General features: G+C 36.5%; 1 protein-coding gene across 1 annotated transcript in view; it reads left to right on the plus strand.

The window, feature by feature from the left end:
* The window catches only part of LOC118742072 (receptor-type tyrosine-protein phosphatase N2-like), a gene marked incomplete at its 3' end in the record, with an annotated part of 108,950 nt that overhangs the window by 32,775 nt on the left and 60,779 nt on the right, over positions 1 to 15,396 (plus strand). The window contains exon 2 of the mRNA XM_036474040.1: positions 12,162 to 12,593. Within this exon, the coding sequence (XP_036329933.1) occupies positions 12,162 to 12,593 (432 nt within the window). The remainder of the gene's footprint in view (positions 1 to 12,161; positions 12,594 to 15,396) is intronic.

Genomic DNA, 15,396 nt, shown 5'->3' on the forward strand with positions numbered 1-15,396 from the left:
ATTTAAATGTGTAATTATTTTTCGTAGCAATTATTTTGTTCCTTTTGTTGCTCCATCGATGTTTTTCCTTGCTTCGTGCATATACACATAACTAGTAGTATAACTAGTAGTACACATACTTACATAGTCGCTACCAAATTTATTAACTTAGCCCCTTTTCATTAGTAACTCCACTGTTTTCTTGTAATTTCCAATTACATTACACATATTTACGTCATTGCACTTAAAATTCCTTGTTGCTGTTGCTGTTGTGGTTGCTGTGTGCTTGACATTTTCATTGTACTCCTCTGGTGGTTGGTGGTTGCCAAAAGTTTGTCATTAATTTACATATGTATTAACTATTTTAGTAGCGCTCGCACGAGCGGCTTGTTGCTGCTCTATGCACAAGCTACAACTATTTTGTTTTGCCGTTTTCTTGTTAATAGTTTTTTATAAATATTTATTTCACTACTTGTTTTTGTGGTTGGTTGTGTGGGTGCTCGTTGCTCTTTAATTTTATGGTCGTTGCTGCCTTTTCCGTGTGCAAGTTTTTATTACCTTTTATATATTTTTCAACAACGCCATCAAATGGTTTTTAAATTTTAAATTTCAATTTTCATTGTTGACCTTTTTAAAATGTTTATTTTTGTTGTTCATATTTTGTTTTTTCCCCATCTCAGCCCAACCAAATTGCCAACGATATTTAACGGTCACTTAATTGCTTGCATAATACAGCGCAAAAGCGATAAAAATTAATTATTTTACGGTTACTCATACCACAGCGCGGCCTTAATTCTCATTAGTGTGCGGGAGTCAGCAGCAGTCGGCAGCAGGCAAATTTGTATGCATACATATGTATGTATGTACGTAGGAGGTGTGGAGGTATGTTGTGAAAAAGGACGTAATTAATGTATTTATAACAGCTTTGGTTGTTGGAAATCGTTGCTGAGTGAAATAAATCCTTGCAAAATATCTACACGTAGTACATGCATATATGCACATTAGGGTGGTCCAAAAACGCATGTGCAAAAGTAAACTCGGAATTTTAAAACTATCGCCCCCTAGGATTATTCTATAACGAAAAAAATATACCCCGATTTTTTTCAAGTCAAAAAATATTTAGAGGTGGCTCAAAGTTTTCCATGTATTTTATATGAAAAAAAAAAAACAATTTTTCGTAGAAATGGTATAGAATTCTTGAAAATCAAAATTTTTCGATCGGAAAACTTTGTTTCTCTTCAGGAGATTCCCAATAATTATACCCGATTATTTATTTAAAAATTGTTTCATGGTAACTAGATATATCTTATAGGTCCGCCAATACCGTCTGAAAATGCTAGGAAATGCAGGGGGGATACAAAAAAGTCAGAGGTGGTTGTTTTTTGCTTAAAAATTACTTATTTTCCCATATAAAATACATGGAAAACTTTGAACGCTTTTGAGTGACCTGTAAATATTTTTTTATTTCAAAAAAAGCAGTAAACCTCTTCCTAGCGATTTTTTGACAAATGCCGACAATCCCTCTAGTATGACGGCGCTCAGGCGGTCGTTAATCGAAGAGATGGTGTCCTAAAACCTTGGAGCGCTATCTTCATAGTGCGAGACTTTTACATGGGGTACTTCACATGGGACACTTTCTCTACCTCCTCTTTATAATTTCTACAGAAATTGTTATAAGCGGCTTCGAATCTCGCAGACATATGGCCAATATATCAATGTTCCTAAAAGAGGTTGTATGTTCTGCTGGCGCGCTAGTCGAGCGATGACCACTGCGATCGTGGTACTTTCCAATTTAACCCACCTGCTATTCGTAGATGTTGTAGTTCTCCTCAACTTGTCAAAGTAGAGATCTCAGAGTACATTGTATATCTTTACTTCGTTGATGTCTTGTAGCAGATCTTTTCCTCGAGCACTCTTCTGCTTCATAATTTCGCGAAACTCCTTCAAGCCCTGCGTCACTGTAAAAACATACATTAATTACAAATTTCCGACTTCCGAAACCTATATCGCGCTAGTTCCATTGCGGCTACAGTAAGACAGAACTTGTTAAATTGTCCATTTCAGTATTGTAAGTGAATACTGGAACCTCTTAGTTGCTTGAACAGATATCTGATAGCGGCCTTTTCCTATGGCCTTTTCTATACGCCTAAGTCGATATCCGTGAAAAGGTAAGTAGCCAAAGTCCATCTTTTTGAACCCAACTCTATCTAATCCACTAAGCTCCATTATCTCCAGAGCCTTCCAAATATTTCTGCATTTGTAGGTCTATCGCTGGACAGTCTAGTAGTTTCTAGTCTCGCTTGAACTTCGAGCGGACTACTGGTATTCCTTTCAAGCTGAACAGATGGGTTTGATGGCAACTACTTGCCACCCAACCGGGACCTCAGGACTTTAAGTTATAGCTAATATGACGTAATGCTTGGAGAAGTGTACGGTAGTGCATTTAAAATCATGTCCTCTCTAAAACTGCTTTGAAAACTGCTCCTTGAATTTTTTATCCCTCAGAATCTGAAGAAAACTAAAAACTAGGATTTGAAATTGCTATTGATAGAGAGCGAGAAGCAACGGCGACGTCACCACCATGCAGTGGTGAGTTTTCGTTAACACGAGAATCTCAGCTGACACGCTCTACGGTTTTACGTCGGTGGCTGGTTGAGCTATAACACTTGTGACATTTTTTTTTTATGAAGTAATTGAGTATTTTGTGGTAATTTCTGTTCTTAACCGAAACGGGTTTGCGCCAAATAAAAATTATGTAATACCCTAATAAGCACTATATTTCAAAATGATACATATACCTTTATACATATTTACAATATGTACAATGTACATACATTCCCGCACAACTTAATTTCGTTATTTTTCACGCTTGTCTGCTTCCATAATTTTCATGTATTCCTGTTCATTTACGTTCATGATTCACATTTCCATCTCCGCACGGTCCTGGTAACATCAGTACTTATTAAACACATAAACATGTCACATATTTTAATTAGATGTTATTAAAATGTTGCGAAATAAAACACTTTTCATGCCTTACTTCATTAAACATAAACGGAAATTATGGTTAATAAATTACAAAACGTCATTTTTTGCGTTCGAGATGAGACGGTCAGATGACTTAACAAATAAGAGTTCACATTACGATATATATGCGTGTTTTAAAAACAACTGCAAACAGACAAAAGTTTATTTACTGACTGACTTTTAGCATATTTAAAAGAACTTTGCTAAGTGGCTAACTAATATTGAAAACTGTAGGCTATGGTGTTCTGGAGCGCTTTCATCCCAATCCAGATCATACAAATTATTGCGCCTTCGAAATGGGTGCCCTGTAGGCAAGAAAAGAATAGGTTGGACGGTGTGATTGGAGAAATGAAACAGTAATGTTTTACACGGTTGGATCAAAACTTCAAAGTAGAGTGGGTGGAGGGGTCTAGTTTCGAAAATCTTGCCTGATCACTCCTGCAAACTGCAGTATGATGAGGTGTAATCACCTCAAAATTTTCTTGTTTTAACTTTTTGTGTATCTGTCCGAACTTCGAGCAGACTTGCGATGACTACTGTTTTCTTGACTAATATTTTTCATATTTAAGTTTTATGAAAATTCTCAAGGTATGCAAAACTAATGTTTGTTTTGCGTTTTATTTGAAAATTCCGCAACACCCTCCATTCAACTCTAACCACCACAGTTCTGAACCAAGATATATTTCACTTGGACACGATTCCCCTGATGGATAAACACTGCGGCCAAATTTACATATGTATGTATGAGCAATTATGTGCACATAGTCATATGCAAATGTGTAACTAATTCGATTAGAGTTATTTATTCATACGAGTTTCTAATTTATTTGACTAGGCAATGGCCTAAATATGTACATAGCGACATACGCGTGTGTTTGAATACAAAATATGGCTTATAAAATTACAGCCTGCACGCATTCTCATACATATTTTATTTTTGTATACTTTTCAATGCATTTTCAATTCAAAATATTTGCATTCATGCATACATATGTATGTATGTACATATGAATGTATTTTCACTTCCACCAAATTATCACTGATTGAATTAACTCTGATTTTATGGAATTCTGATTGTATCATTGCGAATAGGGGATTAAAATTAAAACCAAATTAAGAACAAACTCTAGTAAATATTTGTTTATTTTCGATATTTGCATATTTTGGATTACCGATTTTTAATGCAACAATTAACAGACTGCACGCATATGTGTATAAATTAATACATCATTTTACTAAGTAAACACTTTTAAATAAAATTTTAAATATACAAATCTGAAATGTATAGCAAACTAAGTACATTCTTTTTATGAGAGTTAATTATTTACTATGCATGTATCAAAATAAGAAGGCCAAAATTTATTAAATCTGATTTTTATAGCCAAATGACCTTTAAAATACTTACCTTCTACGCTGCTCCTACGAATCAAAAGAGTTAAATATACATACTACATAAGTATGCAATTCAGTATTAAAAATCTATGTTCAGCGCCAATTTTCCTAAGTGCCGCTGCCAGTCGTAAAAGTAATTTCCGCATTAACAGTTTTTCATTTAATAGCCTTTAATATAAAATCGCTCTCACATATTCATGCGTTTTTATTAAAGACTTTATTATAGCTTTTAGCAGATAGATTAAAAGGTGTAGCAAATATATGGAATTTGAAAAAGAAAAGCAAAACCAAAATCAAAAAAACTTCATTAAGAAAAAAAATACAAATAACTTAGCTTAGTTCGCTTTGAGTGCGAAATCTGGTGAAAATAAGATACATATGTATATTAAATACTTAAGCGAAATATATATGTATATACTTGTAGCACATATACAGAGTAATATTCGTTTTCCAATTTTTAAATATGTATTTAACGTTTTACTTTTAAAAACGTTTTGAACCAGATTTTGCACCTACAATATGTATATCGACTGCTGAGTGGAAGATCGACCTATCTCGGCAGCCAGTTCGAAAAGACCCTATCTCAAAAAACTTTTCAAGAACTCCCTATTTCAGAATTTTATTGAAAATCACCCTATCTCAGAATTTGGTTGAAGAACCCCTATCTTAGAATTCGGTGCAAAAACGAACTATCCTTACTTCAAAATACATATATTGAAAATGTGCTGAGATAGGGCGTTCTTCACCCAAATTCTGGAATAGAGCGTTCTTGAAAAGTTTTTTCTGATAGGGCGTTTTCGACAGCTTGCAGCATAGAGCGAACAGAGGTATTTCGCACATCATCTCTGCTCAGAAAGTGACAGAGAGCGGGTCAGTTAGATTTCTAAGTCCCCCATGTGATTTGAGCCAAGTTACCTAACGACCTCACTTTCAAACCTAGCAAAACTGAAATGGTTTTATTTACTCGGAAGTACAAGATTCCGAACGTAATTCGGCCCTCCATTGAAGGCCATTCATTGTCTGCTTCTCTCTGATAGGGTTAGTGCATTGCCAATTATTTCTTCTCTGGCGCTCAAGGTCATGGTGAACAAATGATCGTTGATATTGCACGAATTCACTTAAGGGATGATTTCTGGATCATTAAACTTGTTCTCGGAGAGATCAAAACTCGAATATAGGGTGAAGCTTGGGCGAACGGGCTGGAGTGTTTTTCTAATTGAAGTAGCAACCATTAAAGAATCATTATGTATTTTGTAGGTGGGATGCCTGTAAAAGAGAAAAGCTTCTACAGGTTACCTGTAAGGTGATTAGGTGGCACAACTATCCAGTTTTGTAGATCGTATTTCTTTATCAAACCTGAACACACAGAATTTGATTTAAATGTTATCTACATTTCCGACTAAAATTAATTGGATTGGCAAAAAAATAAGACACCTCTCTTGAATATACCTCTATCAAAAGCCTCGCACTGGAGCCTGGACAAGTGAACTAAAGATGTGTTTTGGAGAGATATGAGCTTAGCCCAACCTGCCTTACCTTCTTCACTATCTTCTAACAGTTGACTTAAAACCCCTTAGAAAAAAGTACTACTTATTAATGCATGTGGCTCATAGGAAGCCTAGTCAGAGCTAACTGATTCCCAGATATTCCGGTTGACCTAATATCCAAAAAGCTAATTTTAAAGTAGTGGGCTAGAAGGTTTTTGGTAATCTGTGCATACAATTAACCTTCCACAACTCCTTCAGATACCGAGCTTTATTTTCTTAAGTAAAATATGAAGCTTTGCCTAAACTTTTATATGGACTCCAAATTCTGACCTAGAGCTGGATGTTTAGCCATCAGAAAAATTATATTCGAACCTCTACTACCCGTACGTCCACACGTCATTTCGCAGAAGCAATCCATCTTAAAATTATAAGTTATTACAAACAGACGGTTTCACCAGCAATTTAAATGGAAAATGATTTTTTATTATCTGTCAATTTCCGTGTAAAATTCCAAAAATTAAAATCATTTTTCACTTAAATTGCTTTCGTAAAATTGGCTGTAAGAGTTGTACACCAAAGTAAATTTCAAATAAAATTATGAAGTACGCTTCCTCCTATTGGTTGCATCTATGTAAATTAGAAAATCAACATCAACAAAATAACCATAGGTAACCAATTCAACAGATAGCAAGTCTCCTAACAAAGAATATAAAAATGTACTACATAGAACAAGTTTTTAGACAATCACAGCAAAAACGTTCTGCTTAGAGAAGCGCACGGGAGAAGAAATTAAATTTGAAAGGAAATTTAATAAAGTTGATGGATAAAAGCAAAAAACCGGCTATATTTCCTGCAAATTTTACATGCATATGTAGGTGTATATTTACATATTCACATACATATATATGTATTGCAATCTGAATAACTGGCAAGCAAAAAAAAGAGCTGCCCTACGCAAATGTACTTACTAGAAATACAAATATACAAATGTTACTAGCAAAGTAAGTTGTTTTGCTGTTATTTGGCTACAACATTTGAGACTCAATAAATGCAATTTCCTTTGTTAATAAATTTACGCAACAGCAACAAAAAAGAGAGTACGCAAATGCAGCCGCAGGCAAACTACGACCATAGTAGCAATCTGTTACATTTTCATTAAATAGAGAACAACTTATTTAGTAGTACTTACGTATGTTGTACATAGTTGGTGGAGAAAGAAATACTTAGAAAAATATATGATAAAACATAAACAATCAAAACAAATACATATATGTAGCTCTTTAGGCAACAATGTCGTCCAATTGCAGAACCAGCAATGAATTGGTTTTGTGTAAAACATGCAACAACTTGTTTTGTTGTTGTTTGCTATGAACGCTCCTGGCTATTATGGAAAAATATGTCATCAATGGTTGAATAATAAATTTTAAATATTATTGCTTATGCGCATGTGATTGTTTGTCTTTTATTGGTTGAGCATTGTTGAGTGCATCGCACATTGGCTACTGACCTGGAAGTAATGGTCCTTTATGATAAATCAAAAGGTATAGCATTTTCTTTTTTTTTTTTTTTTTTTTGTAAATCACATTAAACCAAAGAACAAGAGCCTGCAGTGATGAAGATGTTTGATGTTATTTAAGTTGTAAAAAAAGTTCTAAAAAGGGGTTTTTTAAACGGTTGGAATTTCTTGAAACTCATGTGTGGATTTAAAGCAACGAACGGTCTAATGAATTTGAGAGCTACGCTCAGCGGGAACTTGCAGGTACTTCAGGTCGCATCTCAAAGGGTTAATTTCTTTGTTTACAGTTTTTTGACATTATAGTTAGTTAGTTTAATAAGCCTTGATTCGGTGGACTTAGCCTGGCTAACGTCTTGGAAATTTTGCCTACAGATGCAACTTTGGGCTCGGTAAGCAAATTGAAAAGTAGAGCCCGCTGTCGACAAACACGCTCTACGAGTCCCTCATCATGTCCGTTATTTTTTATGGCGCAAAAACGCGAACGATACCGAACAAAAATGAGAGGGCTTTGAATGCTTTGGAGAAAATTATTCTACGCCAGATTTAAATTCGCACAGGAGAGAGGCAATTGGAGAAGCTTTTTAGTCTCGGCGAATCCGAAAAACGGTACGAAGAAGAAGAATTGAATAATAATATATTGATGTATTGTGGAATGCTTTTCCGTCATCCCTTATCAAACTTGGTTTGGAGACAAACCGGTTTCGGTGTTGTGCCATCTTCAGTGTCATTTGTCGTTCGGAGAAACCAACAACGAAAATTAAAAAAATATATCGCATCTTAAATAAATATGTATGTAGATGCCAGAAGGTTTAATAAGCGTATTCATATTTTTTTTGGCGTATAGAAAGCTTTCCACTTTCCTGGTAAAAGCGTTTCTTAGGAATCTCTCTAATACTGGTACTCTGCGCGGTTTGATTACTGAGCGATGGCGAACCAGCTCATAAAACCATTTGCCTTTCGCAAGTGACGTCAATTTATAGCTCCTTCCATCTGTTTCATTTTTTTTCTTTAGAATTTTATAGTTTACTGTTTGGTTTGCAGTGTGTAGTGACATCGTAAAGGGTTAAGGTCATCAAACGAACGAATGAAGTTATTTGTCCTTAATATATGATTGATAAAACTTCATTTCTTAAGTGCTGAGCCATTTAATGCCCTTTTCGGTTCTACCAATTTGTTGGCCTAAAGCTCTTGATGTCAAATTGTTAAAAAAAGGTTATGCAATTTCATTTCAATAAACTTTGCCACGCGCAATAAAATTAAATTAAAGAGGAAAAAACACAATAAATTTACCTATTTTACGAGCTGTTAGTAACCTTTTTCTACATAGATATTTACATATCCGTTTGGGCCAAACTCAAAATTGAGCAATACATGCATACACACTACATACATACATACATGGAAGATGTAGCAAAACAGTTTTCCCAGAAATCGTTATGGCTGTCTGTATGCATAAACACATGCATACTCATGCAAAGCTAGTCTCTCAATCAACTACTTACATACATATATGACCATGAGCCTAGGTGTGGGCGTAGTATCGGTTCGCTTTTGCTTTTGTTGGCAATCGCTTTGGTCGAAATTGCCGACGCAACGACGCGTTGCACATCACAACATCCGCCAATATATTTCCGGTTAGCAGTGAAGCGTAGGCAGAAGTACACTAAATCGCACACAAACGTATAAGTATACCAGGGTTGTTGCGAATATTCGCATTCGCGTTCGCAACTGCGGAGCTTCCGCATTAATTTTAACATTCGCATTCGCTTTCGCATTCGCAATAATCAATGCGGAGCTTTTGCGAATGCGAATATTTTGCAAGTGGACCGATAAAACGTATATATAGCAAAAAAAATACATATTGTAGCCAATATTTTTGCCTGTGGTCGTAGGAGTATTTGTGTAACAAAACTGGTCAAATGTCATATTTATCAACTTTGATAAAAATGTCTTTAAAATATTTCTTAAGCTATATAACCGAGCTATCAATGGGCAGCCATAAAAGTTCCCACTTCTACTTAACCTTTGACGTATGTCAAAGAGAACATTGTCCTTTTAATAATATATTTTTCTGTGCTTTAAATATCTGCTTTGGGTTCTTTCTTTATTAGGATTTTTTTGGACCAATCTTAAAAAAAAACCACACAAAAGAAGAAAGTGTACACTGTAATTCTTAACAAAATTTTCGTGATTTGCTTTTGACGTTATAGGCGGCATACACGGTGCGTCTGACTCGTGAGTCGGTTTGGATGTGTTTGTCAAAATAAATATGTGTTAGTTACACCAACATGACTCCCGGCATGACTCTGAATGATTCAACTGTGTGTAGTCGAAGGCGATTGAGTCCACACGTACACAAATGATTCGCGAGTCAGACGTACCGTGTATGCCACCTATTACATTTATTCGTTTGAATAATTTCAAATGGGGCTCTTTGGGGAATTTATTTTTAGCAAAATTTTAAAAACAGTTGGATAATATTTTTCTTAGGGATATACATTGGATCCTTGGCTAAAAACTTCTGTGGTAAAACAGTCTCTTTTTTGCTATTTAAAGTTAAAGAGTAAAAGCATAAACAGACGACAGCGTTGATCTGGACCAACTCGGGAATTAACTGCAGTTGATCAGGATTAAGTCCGAGTTAGCTTTTGAGCTTTTAGCTCCTTCAATAGGCATTTCCAGTAGAAATGATCAACGTCTAGCTACAAAAAGAATCGATGCTCAATTAATTAAAAAGCCATAGGTCTGACATTTAATTAGATAAGAATTACGAAACTATTCAAATGCTTATAAGAAAACGGGGTGCTTTGAAAAAAAAAATAACAATATTCTGATCCGATTCGGCTGGCAGCCACGACTTTGAAAACAGAATTTTGTTCAAAAATAATAATCTATTTTCCATATCCATCTATTTAGCTCGCTATAAGCACACATTTTCAAAGCAGTCGCGGAAGAAAGTATTAAAAATGAATTACAAAAACTAAAATCGAAAAGTGCTCTAAAGTTACAGGTTCTCCAAATTCTGAAACAACATGACATATGTATCTGGTTTGGCTTGTAAGCGCTGTTTAAACAACGATCTCGCCAATATGCTAGATTCTAATTGTTTTTTAAAAATACTTGGCATCCGCATTCGCATTCGCATCCGCGGATGTCTAAAATTTCCTCATCCGCAACATCCGTGATGTATACTTAAACGCCGATAGAGCAACAACTATGCAAACATAAATAAACGTTAGTGTTGAGCGGAAGGCGGCGTAATATGCCAAACGTACGCCCAAATGGGCTCCCACAAGCGCACGCACGCACACACATCCAGCAACGTGAATGCATAACTACATTGTTAAGGCAAAAAGCAGGCTACTAAACGCCAACAGCAACAATGTGTTAAATGCGAATTTATCGGCGTCAACGGTGTAGAAAAAAAAAAAATGCCGACAACTGCCAATAAAGTTGTTGGCTGGTTATGCGAAATGTATATTTTTTATGTGGTTGATGTAAAACGAACAAAGGGTGGACGGTGCAGATGCGAAATTGCACGCCACGCATCCAATGGCGTATCACACTTCGAAAGAATTTGTGGGCTTCAGACGCCCCCACATGAATTAAAATCGTCCAAAAAATTCAAGCAAGCTTCTCGCTGACTCTTGAATCACAATAATTTCTTTGTTCGCTTCTGTTTTGAAAATACCTCTAACAACGATGTGTCTCCTAATTTCCACGAATCTTTTAAGACTACTACCAGCGGCTCAGTTGAGATTTTCTTAGTAGGGACCTCTCTAATTCCAGGGTTACGACCACTTAATCACTGAATCGTATTTTAGTTACTTATGGTTACCCACTCTCACTATCTACTCAAAAGCCAATTGGTTTGTAAATCTCTGCGCTCTCTGACCTTCGAAGGTTAAACATTGATAGACCTCGAAGAACCGAGCTACCCCAACCAGGGCTAGGTATCCGCTTGTCCAAAATCAAGAAGGCTGAAGTGCTTATACGGAGTTCTGTACCTTTGGCATACTTATGAGACATAAAGGAAGGAAGCCATGATACGTAAGGACTTTACTGTGGGAGCATTTCTCGACATTGATTGGCATCTAACAATATTCTTCCAAAGACAATCTTCAGATCCCTTGAAAATCTATGGGTCGAAACTGGCTTAAACTGTTAAGATCCCGTGCTCTGTGACAGAACTGTCGTGCCAGATAGAGACAGTGTACTTTACCGGGTGGTGTTCTTTGACCTCTTACTTTGAAATGTCGTAGTGAAAGACCTACTTTATGAGCTCGAAAGTTTGCGTTAGCGGGGATTATAATCTTAGTGGATGCCCTAATAATTTGGTCCAATCCGTTTTTGAACGTACTGACTAGATCGCCGGCGGCTCCGTTGCAAATCCCAATAGGACGGAACTCGACTTGTTCACAACGAACAATAAAACATTGCACGCGATTCTTCCCTTTAATTGGAGGAAAGTGTACACCTGGAGCTTTGTGATAGAGTCAAGTACTTGGCATTGATTCTAGGTGGTGGAAAGCCTACATTGAGGGCTAACGAGGCTCTCTAACAAAACAAAAGTTAAGCGCACAATTTCATGGAATTTTTAAGTTTTAAACTTACCTTAACTGGAAATTTGTATAGCCTACTTATAGGCGCTCGCACGTGATTCGTTACATTCCACTCTACTTCAACTAATCTAATACACTTTTTCTCTTATCGCTTGCACAACTCCTTTAAAATATATCTCTCTTTTGTTTTCCTTTTAGGTGGGCCCATTATCATGGCATGCAATGTACAACCACAACAACAACCACAACAACATCAGCGGCAAAACGAACAGAACAACTCATTAGAGCAGCAATGTATTAGGCAACTGCAAAAGCAACAGCAACAATCATCTTTGCAACAACGTCATCAGCAACAGCAACCTTATCGAAGTCAGCAGCAGCATCTCCAACAACAACAACAACAACAATTGCAGGCAATCAAGCAGCAGCGCAGTTCGGCAGAATGCCAACAATTGACGCAACAGCGAACGCGGAGGCACAGGGGCCAGCGAGAGCTAATCTCGAGCTGGCGCTGCACGTTGCATGCAACGCTTAAATTGTTGCAACGACCCTCGACCATCGTAACGCTGTTGTTGCAATTGCTGGTGTTGTTGTCGGCAAGCACAACGGCGCGTGGCGAAGGCAATGTTGGTGAGTACCTAAGCAACTGTTGTTTTTTTTTTTTGTAACCCGCTGGAGGAAGAAAAAAACAATAAACTGACACATCACTACTTATCGGCATTCACACACAGATCAGCGCAAACATTTACACATATTTTCTATGTACATATGTTTACAGGTCAAAGCTCAAAACAATGAGTGTTTAAATTCCTGCATCATCATTTGCACACAGCTCGCTCGCTCCCTCAACGCTTGTCAACTAAATTGCGCTTGTGCTACTTTGTGCCCGAAATTACTAACCGCCTTTGTTATTTTCGAAATTAATTTGCTCCAACACGGAGGGGGTTACTTACTACATACATATGTATGCATGTACGTGCATGTGTATGTACTTACATAAGCTTGCAGCAGATAAAGCGATTGTTACAATGAAACGCCTTGCGGCTGAGTGCTCGCAGTTAGTTGCATTGAGGTTTGAGGAAACAGCATGAAAAATTTCAATATGCATTAGGGAAGCCAATTTGTGTGGTTTTGGGAAATTTACCTTTATAGCCGCAAATTAATTTGGTTTCAAAGGCTGGAGTGAATGCAATTGAGGAGCGCTTAGTGGTAAACGACCATCGGATTTGGAGGTTGGATTGACGTTTTGATGTATTAAAACTTTTTTTTTTTAAACTTTACTTTCCTCCAACTGATTTTTCAAAAAACGTAGTACTGTAAAAGCTGTGCGCCCCTTGGGCAATAAATGTGCTTGATTAATGCAATGGTATTGATTTTTTTTTTTGCGGAAGTTGAATGAAAACTATTTGCCTTTATTGAAACCATGAGCCATGTAATGCAGAAATACGCAGACGCTGACCTGATTCAGTTTAATTAACGTAGTTTCCTTAACACACTGCAGTTTTAGTCATAGCCAGCCAATATAAAGGCTGGCATAATACCTTGAGTACTAATAATAAATTTCCCACAGTATAAAAAAGGGTGCTGTTCAGAAAAATATTTTAATCAAAATAAGAAAATTTCTTGTCTCCCAATTTAAGGAGGAAAACTCGTATCTCCCCGATTAACAGCAATTATTTTAAATTAATTAAAAGCTTTGGACAATTACCGCATCGCGGCTACCAGCAGTGACGCGCACAAATGGACAAATATAGAAAACTTTTTAAAATTGGATACATCTCTGTCACTTTTGCGACTTGACTAAAGATAAATAATCTCCTTGAAAGCAGCGCGTGCCGTCTGCAGTATACCTTAGCGGAGTCTAGGCTTTGTTCCCACGGTATGAGCGTATTCGCCCCTCTTCGGTCTATCCTGGACAAGCTGCAGTCTAGTTGTCTAGAAAAAAAGTTCCTTGCAAAAACCTTTTTGAATGTATCAATATTTGTCTGCCAAACTTCACACCAGACGGAATACAATCTTCACAGGGCCTTTGTTCTGTCATCTGTCTTGAGCGACCAAAATTTAGATATTGATCAGACATTTCCAAAGAATTTTCGTGAGACCTTAGCTTAAACCACACATATAGCCCGCATTCCTAAGGATATCTTTTCATTCTTCAATTAAATAGGAACTATAACGAAAATTCAGCTGAACAGCTTATGTTTTTTTTTAATGAGATAAACGAGGAGATTTTCCATGACCTACGTAGGAACGAATGTACATACAAAAGTAGAAATATATTTATTTTTGTATCATCTCGATGCTGCCTCGCATCGAACTGGAGTCCAACTGAGCGACGGAATGCAGCGCTGGGGTAAGCTTTGTCGGCATTAAATACATTTAGCCTCTCAGTGATCCTTGAAGACCAACTTATCAAAGTCACTTATCAAAGCGGCAGCAACTTCGTTTTATATTTGCATACAAACTGTGCAAATAGTTAGTCAGTTAATTAAGTCAATTTGTATCTCACGCAAATACGTAAATATATGTACAAATGCATATAAATATATATGTAGTATAAAACATGATTCAATTAATGCAAAATATTCAAAGCAAAGTACAAATGGAATTCTCGGCAGCGCAAACACTCGTTTACCTATTTTAAAATTTTTTAAGTAAATAGTGCTTGTCTTCTTTTCGAATTTAAAATATTTAGTTACAACTTAATCATCACACAAGCAATGATATTTAATTTCAAATGTAATGAGAGCAAATGAACGTAGAGTTTTACCTAATTAAATAATGCTGAGTAAATACAGTGAGTAACTAAATATGTATATATAAGTATATATGCCAGTATACTAACCATGTTTCACGTACAAACCTTCCTATAACTATATATACATACATACAACATACATACATAAGTAATAGCTGCATTCGCATACATTTTGCAAATAATCCACAACGAACGCAAAGGCACATGGCATATCTACACACACCCGAGTACCACATTACAATTACAAATGATCAAATAACAACCGGACTGAGTCCTGCTGCTGCATTCAATTTAACTGGTATATTATAATGCAATTTCAACAGAGTTCGTGCACCAAATTCAAATAGCGTAAGGTACTATGCATGTAGTTATAAGTGAAGTGGGTTTGAACGACACTGAATTTGAAAGAGATGGTACTTAGGAGGCGGTGTACATTAGAGGAGAGAGAGTACTGAGAACTGAGTAAACTGGACGGTATTAGGCGGACAGCTAGCTGTGGTAGACAGTGTGATGGCGGTACTAAATATGGCAATAAGTAATATCAAAAGGAATAGGTAAATCAGGTGGGTTGATTTACGACATGGCATGCAGTAGAAGAAGAAGCATATTGCTGCAGAGCGCCCCACTAACTGGTGCAGACATTCTATGTGTATCTACATAACGGGTGATTTTTTT

Source organism: Rhagoletis pomonella, unplaced genomic scaffold (assembly GCF_013731165.1).
Source record: "Rhagoletis pomonella isolate Grant_MI unplaced genomic scaffold, Rhpom_1.0 Rhpom_scaffold_00006, whole genome shotgun sequence".
Taxonomy (NCBI): domain Eukaryota; kingdom Metazoa; phylum Arthropoda; class Insecta; order Diptera; family Tephritidae; genus Rhagoletis; species Rhagoletis pomonella.